The following is a 21,928-nucleotide window of genomic DNA, read 5'->3' on the forward strand; positions in this document are numbered from 1 at the left end:
AAGGGCGTGGGCGCACGCAGACAGAAGGGGCAGCACGCTTGACTAGGCATTCTCGTGGCCGCGGAACTTGTGAAAAGGTGCCCGGCTTCCCTGATCTGCAGGGGAGGTAAATTTAAAACATGCTAAGACGTCACTACTCAGCCTCCAGAAAGGTCAAATGAAAAAGACAGGAGCAGGTGATGGTCAGCGAAGATGTGGACAACTGGAACTCCGCTGTGTCCCCTTCACAGACGTGTGGCAGCTCTACAGCGCTGCCAGGGAAAAACCCTTCAGACTCACATTCGCGTCTTCTCCAAAGACGAGCGTAAGACTTATCAGAGGAGCTCTAGTCATAAGAACCCCAACCTGGAAAGGCCCGAATGAGCACTAGTGGTATACAAATTGTAATGTATTCATGCAAGGGAATACTGTACAGCAATGAGAATAAACAAGCTGTCTTGCAACGTGGCTGGATTTCATACACATACTTTTGAGGGAAGCCAGACACACAAGAGTGCATCCCGTGTAATTCCGTTCCATATGGAATTCCATTCCATAAAGTCCAAAAAGAAGCAAGGTTCATCTATGGCATTTGAAGACAGGATAACTATGGGCAATTTGGACTGGACGGGGTACAGAGTGGCTTCTGAAAAACTAATAATGTTCTTTTTCTTGATGTATATGCTTCATATAGAAACACGGGTGTGCTCTCTTTGTAAAATTTCTTCAAGTGGTACCTGTAGGAGGTTTGTACTTTTCTGTATATATGGTATATTTCAATAAAAGGTTTACTTAAAAAAAGATGAAGAGAGATTCTGGTCTTGGGGCAGATTTTGGTCTTGCAGGAAGATTTCAAAGTCCATTGAATTGGAAAAATTCAATACAGCCCATGACATAGGCAGTAGCTGCAGCCAAACTCAGCAATGCCGTCTCCTCTACCCCTCCTTGTGCTCACCGCAGCACTAAAGAGAACACCCCAAAATGCAGAGTGCAAATCCAGGGCATTCCCCTCACCCTTCTTCCAAGATAACTCAGAAGAGAAAGAACCGATACCACGTTGCCCTGGGTGTTACTGAAACCTTGAGCTTAGGTCAGGGCTCATTTGCCAGGCTAGCCTAAGGGGCCATGCCTCCTCTGGGAAGAGAGCCATAGGTGGGGATGGACTAGCGGCCTGGGGAGGGCAGCGAGGTAGTTCCCACCTGTCCACCTGGGGGAGTTACTTACTGGGGGAATCTAACTTCCATGAGGGCAAACTTTTGGTCTGCTATTTTATCCCTAATAGCCTTGGACTCGATAATTTGTAGAATGAATCCTTCATGGCAAATATTTAATCCAAGTCAGTTTTCCATCCTGGGCACTGAACATACTTCCATCTATTTTCTGCATCTCTTCCCACTGCCTCGTCCCCAGGCAATGTGAAATAAAGGAAGCAAAGCCAGGGAGGGAGAGGGAAATCGGCCCCCGGAACAAAGGCCACCGAGTACCTTTCAAAGCCACACAAGGTTCTGCTTGGGTTACCTGCCCGTTAGGATATGGCCCAGCTGAGAGAACACCAGATGACACTATTTATTGCATTAGATGATTGAAATACATTATTGTAGTGCCTCCAGGCAAGGCTAAAATATAATTATCAAACTATCTTAATTGGGAAAACCAGACTCCTCACGCATCACCTCTTCTTGCCCCAAAGCATAAATCAAACACATGCACATACACAAACACACACTCACTCACTCAGTGAACTTGGGCATAATAAGGACTTTGTGTTTTTGACAGAACAAGATAAAGTAGATGGACCCAGAATCTGAAAATTTGATTTTGAGTTTCAGCCAAGCGTTGACTAGCTGTGTGACTTTGGATTAGTTCCCTAACCTCTCTGAGCCTGGCTCTCCTGACCTAGGTGTGTGGTTAATCTGCTGGTCCTGCTGTTCTGCTCAAGTCTCTGTAGCCATGTACTGGTGCTCAGTCAGAAACCAGGGGTGAGTCTGGGCATGAAAGACTGCTCCGATTAGACCTGGAGACTGGGGACTAATTCCTAACGCAGCACTTGGCACATGCTCAAGTCAGTGTGTTGAGTGAATGAATGAGCAAGTGAATGAATGGGTGAGTGAAATGTACAATGCAAGGTCAAAGCTGCCACAAATTCCCTAGGAAACAAGGTATGAGAAAACCAATAAGTGAAGGCAGTTTGTCTGGATGAATTCTCATCAGCAGGTGCTGTTGTCTGGTCATCTTTTGAAGGCTGAGGAGTTGCCCCTTTGGGAAATCTCCCTGAAACTCAAAGAACAGCAGGAGAGGCCTGCAGGCTCAGCATTCAGGGAACCAGGGGGCCTGGAATGGACAGGAATCCTGACCCGGAGGCACCTGCTGTCCCGGCTTCGGTGGCCTTTCTTCCCCTCTCACCCTGGCAACAACCCACCCTAACGCCCTGTAGATGGTGCCACAGACAGCCGCCCAGGGCCAGGGGAGGAACACAGTTCTGCTGCAGAGCCACTTCCAGGATGTTCTGCAACCCCTCTGGCTGTTGCCCTACTCCCTAAGAGCTCCCTAAAACCCTGAGATGCTGCAGAATGAAGCGCACTCACAACCACTGTCAATGGCACTCACATCCTGTACTGAAAAATGGCACGCAGGAGGGACCAGAATGTCACAGATGGGGATAGCTTGTTTGCAAAAGCTAAGTGTCTGTGATGGGTCTCCCCCTCCCCTCCCCTGGCCTTGATGTGGAATCACTAACGCTGTGCTGAGCTAGTGCAATAGCCTTGACTCGGAGGGAATATGAACATTTTTTATGCTTAGCCATTGCAGCTGTAAAGATTTTTATCCTATTACTGCTAAGTGACGGGTACAAAGAAAGAAATGATGATGATCTTCGGCAGCCATTCCAACCGAGTAAATACAAGGAGGGAGGGATGCGACCAGAGGCTGGGCCACTGCCCCTTCATTTCCCAGGAGGAAAAGGAGCCAAGGAAAAATGTCTTCCTGGTGAGATGCATCAAAGTGTGGAATTTTCCCTCCAGGCGAGTGATGGGCATCCCACTGTCTGCAGCATTTAGCAGCGCTCTGGACAAAGGCTGGGAGTCTGACCCAGCCAGGCCAGCAGAGGTGACCCAGTGAGACTTCCCCAGCTCTCACCCCTCCCAGCGCATGGCCCATGGGCTCAGGCCACCCTGCCACCTGCTCCCTGCAATCAACACAACCCCATAATAGGCACTGCTAGGCAACAGCAAAAATATACATTTGCTTTATAGAAATATTTCCCTTCTCCTCGAGGGGTGTGTCTGCATTCGATGGTTGTTGGCTGCCAGGCATTTTGTGTATCACTTGGACAATGATAAATTCAGCTGTTGTCACCAAAATGTGGTGACAGGGTGAGGCTCGGACAACTGGAAAATGAGGATTATTTGTTGGACCAGCCAGTGCTTTACATATATAAGCAGGAAAACTCCTCTGGGAAAACTTCTCAGATTCGCCCCAGCTAGAAGTTCTCTCCCTCTTACACTGAATTGTCATTTAGGGCCCATCACCTATCTCCTACCTCTGATACAAGTGGCCACATCTTATTCATTCTTGTGACCTCACAGGACCTAGGCAGCCACCTGGAAATTAAGGTTCTCATCTGAGTTAATGGAACTGTTGGCCTTAGTGGGTAAACTTGGAACTAGGATGCCCCTAGGCAAACTCAATGTTTTGTTCCACTGAGCTGGGGTGGGGGCTGGTGTAGACATGTGTATATACCTGGCATGAGACCAACCGCAAAGCGTTATCATCCAAGAGTCACCATACCCAACACCCTCATTTCACAGATGAGAAAATGAGGCAAGAAAGGACCAGGGATGTGCCAAAGGCCAGTGCTGGGCTACCTGTCCCCACTCCTCTCATGTGGCCTGAGACCAGGGACAAGGGGACCCAGAGACACACACATCTGCAGGCGCGACAGCAGGCTTCCATCTCGAGAATGTGAAAATCACATCAGATGCACGGGGGGCGGGGTGTGCGTGGGGAGCCGCGAGCCCTGCGGCGTGACTGAGCAGGATCCCTGGAAGCTGCAGAACTTACTTTCTGACCCCCACTCGGTGTGGAATTACTACCGGCCCACCCTGGGTCCCGTAAACCCTGGGAAAGGGGGGCTCGAAGCCTGCCCTGTCTTAGCTTGTCCCACCCCTGGCCCATAACCCCACACTCCAGACAGACCGACTGCCTCCCACAAAATACCTGGGACTCCACGGGGTGAAGGACCAAGAGAAAAATGGCCACTGCGTTCCTCTCCACACAGAGAATGAAGCCCCCAGGCCTGTCGGGGCTTCTTTCACCACGCGATGCCTGGCCGGGCACCGCCAGCGCATCTGGGATCCCATCAGGCGCGGCCCACGGGGCGAGGACCTCCACAGCCTCCCTCCTTTCTTCCCCGCCCCCCACCTGCTGCCTCCTGGCATCCTCAGACTCCTGAGCACCTCACACCCCCCCTCCTGGCAGCGCTGGCTCTAATGCTCGGCTAATAGTTCTCTGTTTCAGGCGCTGTCCAAACGCATCCTATAAATCAGAATCCAATTACTGTGGTAAGAAAATTGGAAGCAAATTTAATAAGCCCAGACCCCTCCCACATGACGTTTCTTCACTCTTCTCTTTTCAGTAATGAGAGCTCTTTAAGGGAAAAAGCCTTTTTCTGTAACTCTGAGTCTGCTCTCCTGATTGCCCACAGGAGGCCCCTGAGGACAGAGGGTAAGAAGCGGGCAGGCGGACAGAGCGGTCAGTTGTCTTTTTTATTCTCTCTTTTACTTGTTCAACAAACATTTATTGAATTCCTCCCATGCCAGGCACTGTCGTAGATGCTCAATGTGTCACTCACCCTAGAGGGCAATTTACATAATGACCTTAGGGCCTTAGCTGCAAGGCACTATGGGAACACAAAGGTGGCCCAGTGGAGCAAAACCTGTGTCCATGGGGTTGGGTCCCACAAAGGAACCAGGAGTCCCATGTGGGCCAATGCCCATGGAGTCAGGCATGGTCCCAAGTAGAGGCTTCTTGGTAGAGGTGACGCCGATTCCCGGGAGGATGGCAAGACATGGATGCTGAGGATGAAGGAATTGGGAGAAGGGGGAGGAACAAGAAGGAACCAGATAGGCCCAGTTCTCCACAGGGCCTGAGTCAGAAGTCATGTTACCTGGACAGAGGGAGAAGGCTTCAGCATGTGGGCAGGTAGGTGGCCTTATTCCCAGGCCTCTGCTCTCTACTCAAACCCTGAACCGTTTGGCTGGACTAACCCACCCATGAACTTCATCTGTTCCACAAAAACCAGCCACAGGTGTCAGCTGATGCTCTGTGGTTTCCAAACTTGAGCAGGCATCAGAATTGCCAAGACACAGATGCTAGACTCCACCCCCAGAGTTTCTGATCCGGTAGTTCTGGGTGATGCCCAAGAATTTACATTTCTAACAAGTTCCCAAGTGATGCCGCCACTGTGGGTCTGTTGGCTTGAGGAATCAGACTTTGAGAACCACTGTTCTAAGCCCTAGGTACTCAAGATGCAATCCCTGGACCAATGGCATTAGTATCACCTGGAGCTTGCCAGAAATGCAGAAGCCTGGGCCCCACCCCAGGCCTACTGAATCAGATTTTAACAAGATCCTCAGGTGATTTGCTTGTTTGTCTACTGAAGTGTGAGAGGCACTTACCTCAAGCAGTGGTTCTCAATGCTGGATGCTCACAAGAATCACGTGAAGACCTTAGAACAGAAATCCTGCAGCTGGATCCTGCAGTTAGAGTCTGAGTTTCAGCATTTTTCAAAGGTTCCCAAGTGATTCTTTTAAGAAGCCTGGCTTGAGAACCACTAAGGTTCATGGCTGGCACCCTACTCACTCGAATTTCTCTGGCATTGAACCTGACCTTGAAACCCACCTCTGCTCTCCCCTGTCCCCACCACCATGCCTGACAACCTAGTGATCTTCATAACCAATGCCCCTTCCTACTACTTGGGACACAGGTGCTTCCTCAGTTGGGGTTTGGCTGTGTCTCTTCCCCGAGCACCTGCAGCTTTCTGGCAGAGACCTCCCCATCCACTCCAGGCCCTGCCATCCCCACATTCCCCGTAATAACAGCAACAAGTGACATTTTTAAAATATTTACTATGGAGTAGGTAAATACATATATTTTATTTGATCCCTATAAAAATGGAATTAGGATCATTATTATTTTTATCGCTGATTTTCAAAAGAGGAAACAGGTACAAAGCAGCTAGGCAACCTATCTGAGTTCACTCAGCTAGTCAATAGCAGACTGAGTGGATTGGAAACAGGGCGATCTGATCCTAGAGACCCTGTCCTTAACCCCTGATATGGTTGGTACTCTTTCCCTTTTTGTCTTCCCAAAGGGTATCTAAATTCTGCCTAAATCCTCTCTTCCCTTCTTGTTGCAATCTCAGCAGATCTCACTTTCTTAACAGATAGAAGCACTGGGTCAGGTGCAAAGCCCGGAACTTAACCAGGTGAGCTGGGCTCCCAGGGAACGGGCTCAGTTCCCCGGCCAACACCACCACCACATGTGTCCGGCCCTCGTAAGACTTTGGTTCGTGCCTCTAGATCATAGAACAGGGTAAGTGCAGACATTGGTCGTGCTCAGCGTATCCCCAAGTGCCCTCCTGCCCAGGGAATCCCCTGGTGCCTCCTTCCTGCGGGTGGGAAGAGTCACAGGTATCTCTTGGGAGGCTCTCACCCAGATGCACTTTTCTGGCTGGGAGGTGTCCGTTTGCCCCTCTGGAGGGCCTCAGTATCTGGACTTAGAACAAGAGAGGGACCACTCGCCTGAGACCCAGAGGGGCTTCTCAGAGTCCTATCTCGTCCCTCTTCCCCTCTGCTCAGGGAAATACAATATGCCAATATTTAAATAAAAATCTCTCAGATGCCAAGGAACAGGATAAGTGCTGGGGAATTTACATGGGAATAACAAAGACTCTGACTTTGAGATGCTTTCAGGCCAGCAGAAGAGAGTAGGTATAGCCCCAGCCCTTGGTCTCCAGGGGAAGGGGACTGCCAGGCACTGCTGCTAAGGAAGAGTCTCGTGGGTACCTCGAGGGCGGAGTTTAATCCTAAAGACTGCCAGGGGTAGAGGAAGCCATAATGTCATCCAGGTCATTCCCCTTGCTGTACTCATGGGGAAACCAAGACTCCAGTTTCTTTTAGTGATGACAGTGATTAACAAGGACTGCTTGGGTTCCTCCACAGGATACATGCTGCATAAGACAAGGTTTCTGAGACCACCAGCCTCCACATAGTCCACATTTAGGAACCTCCAGAGTAATCAGCCTCATCAGCCAGGAAAATTCTCACTCCCCTGCTCATAAAACCCAGTCTCCACAATGAGTGTACCCATGCACCCAAAGGAACACACCCAAGCCTCTGGATTTAACATTGCCTTCAAACCCTCCACCCCCACCATGCCAGCCTGCTATTTGGGGCCAGCTGCAAAGTAAATTTCCTGCAACAGATAGGAAAAAACCACACAGGTGTTTGGCACCTCTGGGCCCCCAGCTTGGAGGCCAAGAGGGGAGGAGCTGAGGTTGAGACTGACCTGCTAAGTAGGTCTCCCCAGGAAGTGTAATGACTCTAGAAAGGGAGGTCAGGAAGCCAAATGTCTTCACAAAGCCTCTTTTTACAGGGAAATAACGCTTTCCACAGAGCAGCAGGCCTGATCTCAGAAAGCCGTTGTAGGTGTGGCTGGCAGGTCGGAGGCTGTGTGAACGCGCCCCTCCACAGGCAGGCAGTGGAACCAATGGCAGGTGGGGAGGCCTCTCTGGCTCCTCTTCTCATGTGGCAAAATGTGCATGGCGTGGCACAGGAAGGGTCTCTCCCAAGGACAGAAGAGACCACCCACCTGACTTCCTTGGGGTCTGCCCATCCTGCCCTCCCCCAGGTTGTGGAACTCTGCCAGGGACAAACAGGCCTTGGCTGTAGCGTTTTTAGTGCTCCATGAGCTCGTGGCAAGTGTCACCTGGGGTGACCATCCAGTGAGAAGGCAGGTGCAGGTGAGGGGGGCCATCCATCCTCTTCAACCTCCCAGGGGAAGGTGGGGGTCTTTGGCATGGCTCTTGGCACTAAGCAGTGGCAGCACAGGCAGGGTAAATTACCATGTCCTAGTGACCAGGACTAGTCCCTTTAGTGTCCCACCGGTAGCAGATAGTTTGCCCGCCCCGGTTCTCAGCGCTGGGCCCTGCACATGGTAAGCCCCCAGACAGAGCCTGCTGCTGACCTGTCAAGACTGCAGGGCGGGGGTGGGGACAGAGACGCAGGAAGTACCTGGAATGGCGAGTGTCTGGGACGGCGCGGTTGCTGGGGGTCCGCTCGCTCTCCCGCTGGTTGAAAGCGTACAGCTTGTAGGGGTCCTCGCCAACGCGCCACTTTCTCGCATTCAGATACCGCCGCTCATCAAACTGGTCCCACAGGTCGTCCCAGTCGGCATCCGAAGGCTGTGGGACAGGAACGGGAAGTCTGTGAGAAGGGCTCCCTGCTGCACCGGCCCGTCCAGGGACCCACTCCCAGAGACCAGGCTGTGCTGGCAAGGCGTGGCTCCAAGACGGGACAGAGGCAGAACATGAGCAAAGCCCTCTCAGCAACAGTAGACAGAAGGACAGTAACGGCTGCTCCCACTCAGTGAGCACCGTACGACGCTGTGCACTGGGCGCTGTTCTAGGACCTTGACCACATTGTTCCATGTAGTTCTCAGAGCAGTTCTATGAGATGGACATTGCGCACACTCCCATTGCACAGACGGGAAAAGAGCCTCCGTCGGTAAGTGCCTTGCCCAAGATCCCCCAGTGTGGGAGCGGCAGGGCTAGGACTTGAATTCTAGTATCTTGAGTGCAGGGGACATCTCTCCAGGGCAATTTGAGGACACCTGGCCTATAAGTGCTGGCCCAGTGGCTGGCACAGAGCAGGTACGCAGCGACTGCCATTCTCTCCTCCCACGCTGGAGGGAAGGCAGCAACAGCAAAGAGTGATCCATCTATCACGGCGTGCCACCCCCCAGACACCCTTTCTGTTCCTTTCTCCCTCCTACCCAGGAATCCGATTATTTTTGGAAGCATCAATGGAGGAGTAATAACCCTCACCAAACACGGAGGCAGCACTATAGAATGTGCAAGGTGGTTTCTGTATTCATGATCTCATTTCGTCCTCACCAGACCCTGTGAGATGAGTAGGGAGGATGGGCTTCCAGAAAGATTATGAGGCTACACAGGTGGCAAGTGGCAGAGCTCGCAAAGCAGAGCTCAGTCTCCCAGGCCCTCCTGCAGAAGAGGTGAGGGGATGCTCCCAGCCAGAGCCCAGGCTGCCGGTCCGGGCCTGCCCCACCCACACCAGCTCCACAGCCAACAGACTGTCCACACAGCCAGCAGAAGGTGTGGGCTTCAAGGCCTTGGCAAGCTCAACGCTGGTATTTGGTGGCCATTTCCCAATACACGTTACATGTCCCCAGTATACTCCCAACCCTAGGGAAGAGCCAGTCTGTATCCAAAAGAGCTCACGCCTTTCAGGTTCATCCAAACCATAAGATGCTGGGTCTCTAGGAAGAACACGCTGATCCAGTTCTGACCTGGGACGTGAGGGCCGGGGCTGACATCATCCCTGACAATAAGATGCTCATTCGTGTTTTACTGACTCAAGTGGTTGTGCGAGTGTCTTTAAGCTGCCTGGGTACCAAGGGAGCTGAGCTGAGAGCTGCCCCTGCCATCACTGAGCAGAATGCACTTCCTGCACCCGGGGACCCTGACCGGGACGGCCCGGGGAGGCTCAGCAGACAGCAGTGCAGGCACTGGGCCCACACGGCAGGTAGGAGGGGCCCGCCCGTCTGCACGCTCATCTCGGGCACTGCCGCAAGCTTATCCAGTAATTGATCTCCCTCACTCTCTGTTATCTCCTTCTGAAACAGCATTCTCTTGCTAATAGCACAAAATGAAGCTTTGGAGACCAGAGATTTTTATCCAATAATTGATTTTATTAATGTCCTGTGATACTGCTGCTACAGAACACGCTAGAGGGAATTTGAGTGGGGCTGTGAAACCCCCAGCTTGTGCCGTGCAATGTCACATCCTGATAGCTGTCACCTCTGGTTGGAATATCACCCCACGGCAACCTTGAAATCCCATCTTCGTGGGAAGGGCCATGGAACTGTCTCCCACTAGCTTGTTTCCACTTTCATTCATTGCAGTTCTCTCAGTAAGTTGTGAGCCTGCCCCGACTCTGAGCCAGGGAGGAGAGAGGTGGGGATGGAGGGCCCCTGCCCTCGAGGGGGCTGCAGTGTCGCAGACAGACAGGTGTGGACATACCTGTAACAGCCCGCAAGGTGAGTTCAATTACATAAACTCGATGACAATGCTGGTCATTGTCACAGAGCAGTGAGGGCAGCTGGGGACAGCTTCTTGGATAAGGTGTCAAATGAGTTAGATCTTGAAGGATGAGGAGGGATCTTAACTTTGCTTGAGGGAAGATAGAGATGGGCAATAAGTGTGTAGTGAAACGCCAGATAGAAGGCAGAATATTAGTCAGGGATGGTTCTCTGGAGAAACAGAACCAATGTAACGTGTGTGTGTGTGTGTGTGTGTGTGTGTGTGTGTGTGTGTGTGTGTATGTGTATGTGTATGTGTGTGTGTGTGTGTGTGTACACTCATGTGCCACAGGACAACATTTCATCAGTGATGGACTGCATATATGACACTTGACCCATAAGATTACAAAACTGTGTTTTTACTGTACCTTTTCTATGTTTAGATATGTTTAGATGCACAAATGCTTACCACTGTGTTGCGTGCGACTGTCTGCAGTATTCAGTCCGGGAACCTGCTGTACAGGTGTGTTGCCTGGGAGCACTAGGCCACACCATACAGCCTAGGTGTGCAGAAGACTAGACCATCCGGGTTTGTGTAAGTGCACTCCAAGATATTCCCACAAGGACAGAACCACCTCACTTTTCTATATAAACTTTTATGTATAGTTTATAAAAGTATATAAAAGTTTATATGGAAAGAGATTTATTCTAAGGTACTGGCTCCAATGATTATGGGAGCTGCCAAGTTCCAAGATCTATGCTGGTCCTGACAGAGACCCAGAAAGGGTGAAGTTTCTGTTTGAGTGAGGTGGGAGAAAAACAATGTCCCCACTCAAAGGTAGTCAGGCAGGAGGAATTCCCTCTCAGCTCTTTTGCTCTATTCAGGCTTTCTATGAGTTGGACGGGGCCCCTCACACTGGGGAGGGCACTCTGCTCTACTCAGCTACTAATTCAAGTGTTACCCGCATCCAGAAATACCCTCACAGGCAAAACCAAAATAACACCTGACCAAATGTCTGGGCACCCTGTGGCCCAGTCAAGGTGACACATCAAATTAACTATCACAGGCAGGAAGGCCTGGTGGAAGAAACTCTGTGCAGGGAACAGCTAGCTCAGGAGTGCGAGGCTGGAATGTGGATTGCAAAGAGGGCACAAGTGCAAGAAAACTCTAGAATGCAGCTGAGTCTGTATGAAGAAGATCATGGGGAAAACATCTCTGGCCTTACATGTAGGATGGAGTGGAGGGAAGAGAACTACCACCCAGAGGCCAGCTGGGAAGGGACCACAGTAATCTAACCTGATGGGAAGGGGCTCCCGAGCTGAGGCCCTGCTGGATGCCGAGTGGAGGGGTGGGCACCCATGTTGACACACAAGGGATGGGAGGGGGGATGTCACCAACCTCTCGGCCTCACACCAACCCCCTACTCTCTATTCACACCAAACAGAGGCTCAGGGCCAAGAGGGCACGAGGCTGGTGATTTGGTCAGCCTGGCCACCACCACCCTACGGGGTGGCTGGGCACTCCTAGCACCCCTGGAAGGGACTACTTTCTTGGAGCACCAAGAATGCAGCTGTGAGAACTCAGCTGCAATTCGGGCCCCTGAGAACCAGAGCAGCAGCCTGGCTGGCAAGAGAAATGCCATGAAAAGTCCGTCGAGGGTGTCCTTGGAGAGGACCTCGCCCCTCAGGCTGTCACGTGTATGGAGCTCATTCAGTTTGGTGCACGAGACCCACCGAAGGCAACAGCTGGTACTGGGAGCTTGGCTTTTCTGCAGTGATATCTGAATATCTTAAGGAACGGTGAAGGTGAGTTTAAAATGAGAACACTAACACTTGACTAGTGCTTTACATGTTACAGAGCAGCTTGCACATGTATTGTCATGGAATCCTCCCACAACCCCCCTCTTAGTGGGAGAGGCAGCTTAGAGAGGTCGGGTGGCTTGCCCCAGGTCGCCAGCTGCTAAGTGATGGAAATGCTGACTTAACCCTCCCAAAGAGTCCCCCAGTGCCACAGACAGAAATGAGTGTCTCCTTGGCTGAGGGTCAGCGGGCAGAGGAAGACCCCCTTGAGGACATACACAGAGCCTGTGGCAGGAGGCACGGAGCACACATAGGAACGGCCAGCTGCTCGTCCCTGCTGTCCCGAGGACAGAGGTCCCTGTGGGCTTCCTGGGGCTTCTGAGAGGGCACTGGCTTTGCCGGGTGCTTCCAGTCATATTGGGAGTTGGCTTCTGCGTTCTTCCATCCATGAGTCCCCACATCCAGCTTCCAAAGTGCCTGGAGGACACAGTGTGGGTGTCCTGGCCACCCAACTGCAGCACACAGGCCTCCTCCCTGACTCTGCATGGGGCCGTTCCAGTACCCTGTACCCCTGTTGTGGATTCCCTGCTTCCTGGCTCTTGTGAACATCCAGCAAAGCTTCCGACACACACTTCCGCCTTCACACACCTGCCTAGCACAGCAGGTGCTCCTCCCCTCAGAACCAAGAAACTCAGGAGCGCCCAAAGGGCTGCACCCCAGAGCTGTGCCCACCCACCCCTGTGGCCCCCAAGCATGCCTCCACGTCACTTTCTGACCAGAATTTATTCAGTCTAGAGGAAATGTGCTTCAAAAGATAAATGTGATGCCACAAAACAAAGATATAATCTTATTTTAAGTTATATTTTAATTAAAAAATAATAATTATCTATATTTATGGGGTACAATGTGATGTTTTGTTAAACGTGTACACTGTGGAATGATCAAAGCAGGCTAATTAACACATCCATCTTCCCAAATATTTATCATTTCTTTGTGGAGAGTACATTCAAAATTCTCTTTTAATGATTTTGAAATATACAATATATCATTATTAACTACAGTTATTTTTCTTGTCTAACTGAAACTTTGTGCCCCTTGCCCAACATCCCCTCAGCTGCCCCCGCACCCCCAGTCTCTGGTAACAGCCATTCTACTTGCTACTTCTCTGAGTTTGACTATTTCAGATTCCACTATAGTGAGATCATTATTCAGCCTTAAAGAAGCAGGAAATTCTGTCGTTACGACAGCATGGGTGAACCTAGAGGACATTATGCTTAGTGAAATAAGCCACACACAGAAAGACTGAGACATAATCTTTCAAACAGACCCTGTCTCGTTAAGGCTGCCAAACCCCTGGCCAAGGCTATTGCTTCAATAATCTGGCAGCAAAAACTAAGGCTCGATAGCACATCTGTTAAATTGCTTAATTTCTCTCCTCCCACCATACTTCCAGGAGAAATCTCAAATCTCCTTTCCTCCTTCCTTCCCTGGGCCTGTTTCTCTCACTCTCATTTCAAGGTGATTATTTGGCTCTGAAATCATGGTGTAGCCTTCCCTCCCATTAAGATTTGAAGCTGCCTCTATTTTCCACTTGTGTGTTTGTCTCCCTCCCTTCCTTCCTCAGTTTGATACTACTAGTTCTCTCTTATTGTCCTAATTCTCTTCTTTTTCACCTTTAAAATGAGAAACCCTGTACCCCTTGGTAAAGCTTCCATCTCACCCTGAACAGTGTGATACTTAATAGAACATCCCAAACTTACCCCATAATACATTATCTAACACCACGAGAGGTACTTACTATATGTCATAAATATTGACATTTAAGCCTCACAATAACAGATGCCAATATTATCATTTTAGAAGTGGGGAAATCCAGGCACAGAGAAAACAAGTACTGGGCCCAGTATCACCTGCTTGTCAGTGCTAGAGCCGGGATTTGAACCCAGGCAGCGTGAACCCCCACAGCCTCACTGCCATCATCTCAGGCCTTCTTCAAAGACTATCTATGCATTTTCCATCATTTTTCTCAGCCAACTTCTTTCTTTGCTATGGGCTATTCCACCTTCAGGGGACGTCTGCACCTTGTCACTGTCACTGCTTGTCACTCTCCTTGCTGAGCAACCCTCCTCCTCCCAGCATCAGGCTTGTTCCCAACAGCTAGGGCAAGAAAGGTGGTCTCTGCAGGCAGATTCCTGCAGAAAGGCGGGAACGTGCGAGGCTAACACAAGAGGAGGTCAGGATTGAAAAAATGATACAACATATTTAAATATGATATAATTCCTCCCTCCGTCCAGTGTTGGAAACTCCAGCATGACATCCCACTGCCCAGTGGGCATCCCTCTGGGGTCCAGCCACTGATACAGAGGTCCCAAGGAGCCCCTCCAACCTCGAAGGACTGTAAACTTCTAGATGTTTCCTTCTATTATCAAACACGAATCTGTCTCCTGGTAACATCTCCCTTCTGGGGTTTTAGCCCCCTGACGTTTGGTACGAGTCTAATCTTTCTCTTTCATTGGCAACTGTTATGTATACCAGGTCTCCCAACCCCCGGTACCATCATATGAGACTTGCAACTCAGCAAAAGGAACACAGAGGAGTATAAAACACGTAGCAAAGGGTTGAGCTGTTCTAGGCCAACGGAAGTCAGATGTGTTCATCAGGGAATTCATACTGTGGAAACCCTCTTATACGTGCCTTACGAGAGGGGGAATGTCACCCGCCAAGCAGCCTAACTTTTATATCGATGTTCCATGGAGAGAAGCTCTTCAGTGAAAATGCTGTGCCTACGGGAGTGTCTGCAACTTACTGGGCACTTATTATGCACCAGGCTCTACACCATATTTAATTTTCTTAGGAAACAGCCCTTCTCCTTCTTAGGGAAGAGCCCTCATCATATTTCCATGGAAGGGTTCTCGCCTAAGAAAATAAAATACGATGTGGAGCCTGGTGCAGCCAGAGCAGGAGAGCACCTCAACCCACCCGGCACTGCTGTGAGGCTGTAACCCTGGCAGTGTTTCACCCCTCCCTTCTTCCTCTCCAAGGGAGGAGACTAACCTCCCTGGTGGGAGCCACACATGTTTTGCTGGTGGGCAGGACTCCTGTGTGGCAAAGCCACGGCCACCCCTCTAGTCTGCACGTCCCTGTCTGGTGGAGCAGGTTGTCCCATTCTACTTGTCCCTGTGTAGTAAGCACACACCAGTCTGCCGTCTAGACTCAAGCCTCCTATGTCATCAAAGCACTTGTTCTGGATAAGTGGATTTGGGGTCTGCCCCACCATCTATCCCTACAGGCAACCTTGAGTGTGCTCGCATCCCTGTCTAGATTCAAAGTGGGGATACAGGAAGCCCCACCTCATCCTCAGGCAATTCCACATTCTTCAATTCAGCTTTTACCAAAAGCTTTGCCTTAGGGTAAGAAGGTATTTGCTTGCCTAAAGCAATGAAGTTAATAAGAGTAATATTTGTTTCCCATTTGTTTGCTGATTTTTATATGTGTTCCTATGTTGGTCAGGGTTGTACAGAGAAACAGCACCTATAGGGTGTGTGTGTGTGTGTGTGTGTGTGTGTGTGTATGCATACATATATATACACATATACACACATATATGTATATACACTTAGAAATTCAGAGATAGAGAGAGAGAATTAGCTCATATGATTGTGAAGGTACAAGTCCAAAATCTGCAAAGTAGGCCACAGGCTGGAGACCCAGGGACAGTGGCACCCTGAGTCCAAAGGCCATTTCCTGGCAGAACTCCTTCTTGCTTAGGGGATGTCAGTCTTTGTTCCCTCAAGGCCTTCGACAGATTGGATGAGGCCCACCTACATTATGGAGCAAAACTTGCTTTACTCAAAGTCCACCTCATCCAAAAAACATCATCATAGAAAGATGCAGAATAATGTTTAACCAAATATCTGGACACTGTGGCCCAGCCAAGTTGACATATGAGATTAACCATCATCGTTCCTATTGTCAGAACCTCAGAGGGAAGTCATGGGTGAGAGGTACCTTGAATTATTTCTAACCCCCACAAACCTAACATACCATAGAAAACCATATCCTCAATTTTCAGATAAGACAACTGAGGCACAGGGAAGATAAATGATTTGCCCAAGTTCACACAACTGATATCTGTCTCGAAGCCTGCACCATCTCTCCTCTTTTCGATGGATCCAGTTTCAAGTAGCCACGGGGCCCTGGAGTTCCCACCTCCACGCACCCAGGCTGCCTGGGGACCACAGCATCCTTAGTGCCACTCGGGGGGCCCTGCTTTCCATCAGCTGGAAGCCTCCGCTGCTAGCACCATGGCAGGCCACATACTCCCGGGGGACCCTTGATGCTAAACTACAACTAGATCCTACATGGTTTCTGATGCATTGCTGGGCCTTTTAGAAGGAAAGTCTTCAATGTGAGAGGTGGGGTGAGGCTAGAGCTGGGAGCATTGGATGTTAAGCAAAGACAAAATGTGAGGCTGCCCTGAGGGTAAAAGCCAATAAGAAATTAAACCTTCACTACCAAAAGGTGGAAAAGCTGAACCCAACTATATCTTCTATAGTTCAGTCCAAGAAGGGGGCAAAGTGGTCCAAATCAGTTGTACCCCTGGCTCCCAGAAGAAGCAAATGTAAATCCCATCTGGAGGAAAACATCTTCAATTTAGGCACCCGGAATTCCCACAAAGCTCATCAAAAGATTAAAAAAACAATAAAAAATTACCAGATACACAAGGAAACAAGTTACTATAAGTAAGAATCAGTGGAAACTATAAATAACAGATTTAGATCCTCTAAGAACTTCAAATACATGAATGACCAGACATAGAATAAAGTATAACTATAGATAAAATGTTTAAAATGTGGAATAACAGTTAGCAAAAGACAAACAAAAATGTCCAGGTAGATTTTATTTATTTATTTATTTATCTATCTATTTATTTATTTTTGAGACAGAGTTTCACCCTTTTGCCTGGGCTAGAGTGCCGGGGCATCAGCCTAGCTCACAACAACCTCAAACTCCTGGGCTCAAGTGATCCTCCTGCCTCAGCCTCCCAAGTAGCTGGGACTACAGGCATGCGCCACCACACCTGGCTAATTTTTTCTATTTTTAGTTGCCTGGCTAATTTCTTTCTATTTTCAGTAAAGATGGGGGTCTCGCTCTTGCTAATGCTGGTCTCGAACTGCTGATCTCAAGCTATCCTCCTACTTCGGCCTCCCAGAGTGCTAGGATTACAGGTGTTGAGTCACCACGTCCCGCCCAGGTCAATGTTAAAAAGAGCCAAAGGGAACTTTTAGAAATGAAGAGTATAACGACTGGAAGTCAATACCAAACAGGCCAGAGAGAATTGTTTATAGAGAAAGAAAGGAGCTTCCTCAAGATCACATATGTAGTTGAGTTCACCACTGAGACTCTAACCCAGGACTTTTCACTCCAATACTGTGTTCCTTCCACATTACCAGGTGTTCCAGCCACCCACGAGGTCACTTTGCCCCATGCCAGCTGGTCACACAATACAAATATCTGCTCACCCCTGTACCTTCCTGTTGTCCAGCCAGATAGAAAGTGATCTTAGGCTTCCAAGGGCTGGCCAGGAGAAGGAGGAGTCACAGCATGATCCCTGGTGACCATGACATGCTAATTAATACATGTCCTGCCTACAGTAGCGGGTGGCCTGCACCAACAATGACTGTCCCTGACAGAACTACCCCAACCTGCAGCACAAGCCCGGACACAGCAGGAGGGGCCAGCCAGCCTTCACGTGCCTGGCCTCACGACAAAGGGAAGAGCTGGAAACCCTCCCCCGTCACCTGGGGACAGCACATCAATTACGGATTATTAGATAAGATCTTCATTTTAATATTTCCTCCATGTATTATCACCTCTTCCTCTCTCACTGGAATTCTGTCTTGGGAGTTATTTAACTGATGTGCAGAAATCTAAATTTAATTTATTATGATCTAACTCACTTTAGAAGCCAAATTACCCTGCACTGGAGAAGGATCAAGTCAATATCCCACTTGGCTTCTTATTTGTCTTTTGCAGGGTTTTCTCTCCTCCTCTTTAGGATTTCATTTTATCTCGGGTGCTGGCAATAAATTTAAATTTTCCTCAGAATTAAGCAATTGCTCCTTCCTTGTTGCAGTGTAAGTGTTAGTGTTAATTATGTGAAGGAAGCTCCTTAAATAGTTTGCTGGATAGAATGGACATGTCACGGAGGGGGAGAGGGCTATTTCTCGACAGGATGAGGGGCACAGCATTCGGCAGGGATGAGTTTACTTTTGCAGTCTGCCTCCTCCCGTCCCTTTCCCCGCTTTCATCCTCAGCCTTATCCCTCAGCGGCCAGGTGCTGGGGCTGCCGGGAGTTGCTCCACTCTGGCGTCTCTGGGCCCCTGGAGGGTCCTGCCAGCCAGGACCCCAAGCCGAGCCCCTCCCTCACACTGGCTTCTTTCTCCATTTAATCTGAGCCTCGCTGAGGCTCTGACAACAAAAGCAGCCACTGCCCAGCTCTCTCCTCCCCACCCTGCCCCCACGTCTACGCTCACGACCCACATCTCAGCTGCACACCACACACGTTACAACTTTGCGGGAAGCTTCCAGCTTTCTGGAAGAAGAAAAGTTCCAATAATTATGATAATTGCCTGAAAATTCCAACTGTGAAATATAATATGATTAACCGAATGGACAGAAGCCCAGTTTTTGTTTCTGGAACAGAAAAAAAAAAAAAAAAAACTCACACAATTTGGACTTATATGGAGATTAACTGGCTTACTAATTAGCACGGAAGGGAGGTGCCAAGGAGGGCTAAGTCAGCAAGACAGGGAAGAGAAGAGGGCCTGGCTCCCAGGCACGTGCCAGGACACGTGAGCTCGAGTGCTGATGTATCTGCTGCCTTCCTCTCAACACCCCATAAATTCCAACACCAAAGACTAAACCGGAGCCCCCTTGTGTAGACAGGCATCTTGGCGGATCACTTGTCACATGCACGAAGAACACGTCCCAGTTGCTGGTGGCCATGAGGACTGGGAGGGCTGGCCCCACCCACACCATTGATCCCTGCATCCCCTTCTCTCTGTGTGCAGAGACAGAACAGCAAGCTGGTCACTGGGACAGGAGAACCCTCTGTGTCTTCCAGCTCTGGCACCCAGAGAGCAGGAGAGCAAGGCGGAAGGGAGCCAGGTATCCACACAGGCTCAGGGGAAAGAGCTTTTGTTTGCTGCAGGGTGGTGGCCCAGAGAGCGAATTTGCCTGTAACCAGGAGGCTGACGCTAGAGGAGAGCATGCACTAAGAGGAGGAACCAGTGCCCAGGAAAGACCAAGGAGAGGGGCAGGGCATAGTAGAGAAAAGCCAGCAGTGGCTCCAGCAGGATGGAGCTGGACTGGAAACACGCTGTCTCTGGTGCGCACAGTTGAGCTGTCTCGGGCGCAGTCAGCTCATCAGACTGAGGGCAGACCTGCCAGGGTGCTGCTGGAGCCATCGCCCAGGGGCAGGGGTGCGAGAGAAGGGGAGGCCACATCCTCCCAGGGTGGCCCAACAACCTGGCCAGAGTGGCCTCTAACAGGACAGTAGGACCCGCTACAGACCACTAGGGGGGAAAAAAAGACACTGAAAATAAGATTTGAATTTCTCAGTGACAGAGCTCTCCTGTCACTCAGGCTTCTCTGTCCCCCTTAGCTTGCTGTACAGAGCCAGGAAATATCTTAAGGCATCATCAGGAAGCTCTTTAGCCACAGGAAATAGCTATGGGGCCAAGCAATTTTCAAGGGGCCCTACCGAACCAAGGTATCTAGCAGAGGTCACGAATGAGCAGGCGTGGGGTCATTGAAAAGAGAAATGTGAGCGAGAGCAGACAGCTCACAGGCACCGCACAGTCCCTACCGCCCTTACACTGCTTCAAACCTGCCTTTGGGCGAAACGAAACATGTCCATGGGCTGAACGTGGCCTGCAGGTCACCAAATGTGACTCCTGGGACAGTAAGAGAGTACAAAGGGTAAAGATAGACAAAGGAGGGAAGACTGGAAGGAAAGGAAAAGTGATCGTAGTAAACGTTATGCTTTTGTGACTTATTTTCTCCTTCAAAGGACCCCTTGTTGATTTCAACCCAATTGCACCGGGACAGAAATGCAGCTGCCAGAGTGTGTGGGGACGGGGACAGGGGCCGAGAAGGGCAGGCACAGCCCAGGATGACCCCCAAATTCCAGACAGCGGAGCCCTGAGCTTGGCTCTGCTAAGCACGTCCTTTCAACCTCATGGTCAGTTTCTTCTTCATCTCAAAGACAATAATCATCTTCACTCCACCCATTTCCACAGCCCGAATTAGATCCCAGAAATGAGACGAGACATGAAAAATTGCTTGGTAAAACATAATGCATACATAACATATTATTATTGTCAACATGGCTGTGGTTACTATTATTTCTCTTGGCGACTGAATGCTAATGGAGGAAAAACGCAATTTACAGTCAGTCCATTTATGTTTAGCCGCTTCTTCCTTCCCTGTGGCAGAAATGGGGCGTCTGATACCATCCACCTCACCGCCCACCTGCGAGAACTGGTCATCGCCACCGCTCCCCAAAAGCTCCATCTCAAACACAGGTTTGAGCGCAGTGCCATGCAAAGGATACGACAAGAAAAACTATTTTAGGAAGCATAATACATAAGGTTATTATCAGCTTTGCAGGCTAGAAATGGAGCTTTGTGCTCACTTCCTCCTTATGCGCACAGAGGGGGGGGCTGGGCCAGCACGGGAGCCGTGCTGTGATGCTGGGGAGAGCCCCAGGAGTAGTAGCCGGAACTGCCTGCGACCCCAAGCTTCCCAGCAGGCCGAGGAACCTGGACTTCAGGGCTGCCTCCTCGACATCTGGTCTCCTCTCCTCCTCTGCACTTAGCCCCAAAGGAACCTCTCCAGCCGCCTGGGACTTTGCCCCCGGGGGCCAGGATGGCCAGTCCAACAGTTACGCTCACAGGCATGCGTTTAACAAGGCTTGCAGCCTCCTCAATACCCTCCATGTTCTTCGGAGGCAATGACCTTGGCAGAAATTGAGCTGGGAGTTGTGGGAAGCCAGGCAAAAGGACTGGCTTGGAAAGGTGACGCACTCTCATGCTGGATACAATCATCTGGAAGAACGAACCACTACCCCAACTAACAGTGTTGTAGCGTTTACTGTGTGCCAGGCTCTGTCCTACAGACATCCTCCATTCCATACTCAGAACAAAGGCAGGTGCTTTTATTCATCCTATTTTACTGAAGGGGAAACTGAGTTTCGTGGAGCTAAAGTGACTTGGCTAAGGACACACACAAGTGAGTGGAGGTGCTGGGATTAGACCCAGGCAGGTGGGCCCCGTGCACACCCTTGACCAGTCCCGGCCACAGCAGGGGGTTGTTGGTGGAGTGGGGCTCCCCACCCTGGCACCTGCCCGAGACAGACAAAGGAAGGAGGAAGGAGGCACGGCCAGAAGCTCAGTTGTACATTTTATGTCAAGGTTACCCTAAAAACACATTCCCTTTTCCACATGCCAAAAAGTGCTAAACTAGAATATGGCTAGAAAGAGAGTTTCAGAGTCAAGTGTCCCCTAAGCCCTGCCACTCAGTCCCCAAAGGTGACATTAGCAAGAAGCTACCAGATCTCAGCTGAGCAGAATTTGTTCCCATCTCTTCTACGCCTCCGAGGTGGAGGAGAGATCTTCCCAGATAATGTGTGCAGCAAGGCCCAGAGCTTAGCACATTTTCTATCTGCTCCGTAAATAAGTTGACATCCAGATACCCTCTGGCTCCCTCAAAACTAGGGCAGCCGCTGCACATGTAGGTGTGGGGTTGGAGCGAATGACTTTGAAACGAC

The 21,928-nt window shown here is 50.1% G+C and overlaps 1 protein-coding gene across 1 annotated transcript in view; it reads right to left on the bottom strand.

The window, feature by feature from the left end:
• GALNT14 (polypeptide N-acetylgalactosaminyltransferase 14) overlaps positions 1-21,928 on the bottom strand; it is a 208,227-nt gene that overhangs the window by 72,935 nt on the left and 113,364 nt on the right. Inside the window, exon 2 of the mRNA XM_012788362.2 lies at positions 8,271-8,440. Within this exon, the coding sequence (XP_012643816.1) occupies positions 8,271-8,440 (170 nt within the window). The remainder of the gene's footprint in view (positions 1-8,270; positions 8,441-21,928) is intronic.

Source organism: Microcebus murinus, chromosome 3 (genome assembly GCF_040939455.1).
Source record: "Microcebus murinus isolate Inina chromosome 3, M.murinus_Inina_mat1.0, whole genome shotgun sequence".
Lineage (NCBI taxonomy): Eukaryota > Metazoa > Chordata > Mammalia > Primates > Cheirogaleidae > Microcebus > Microcebus murinus.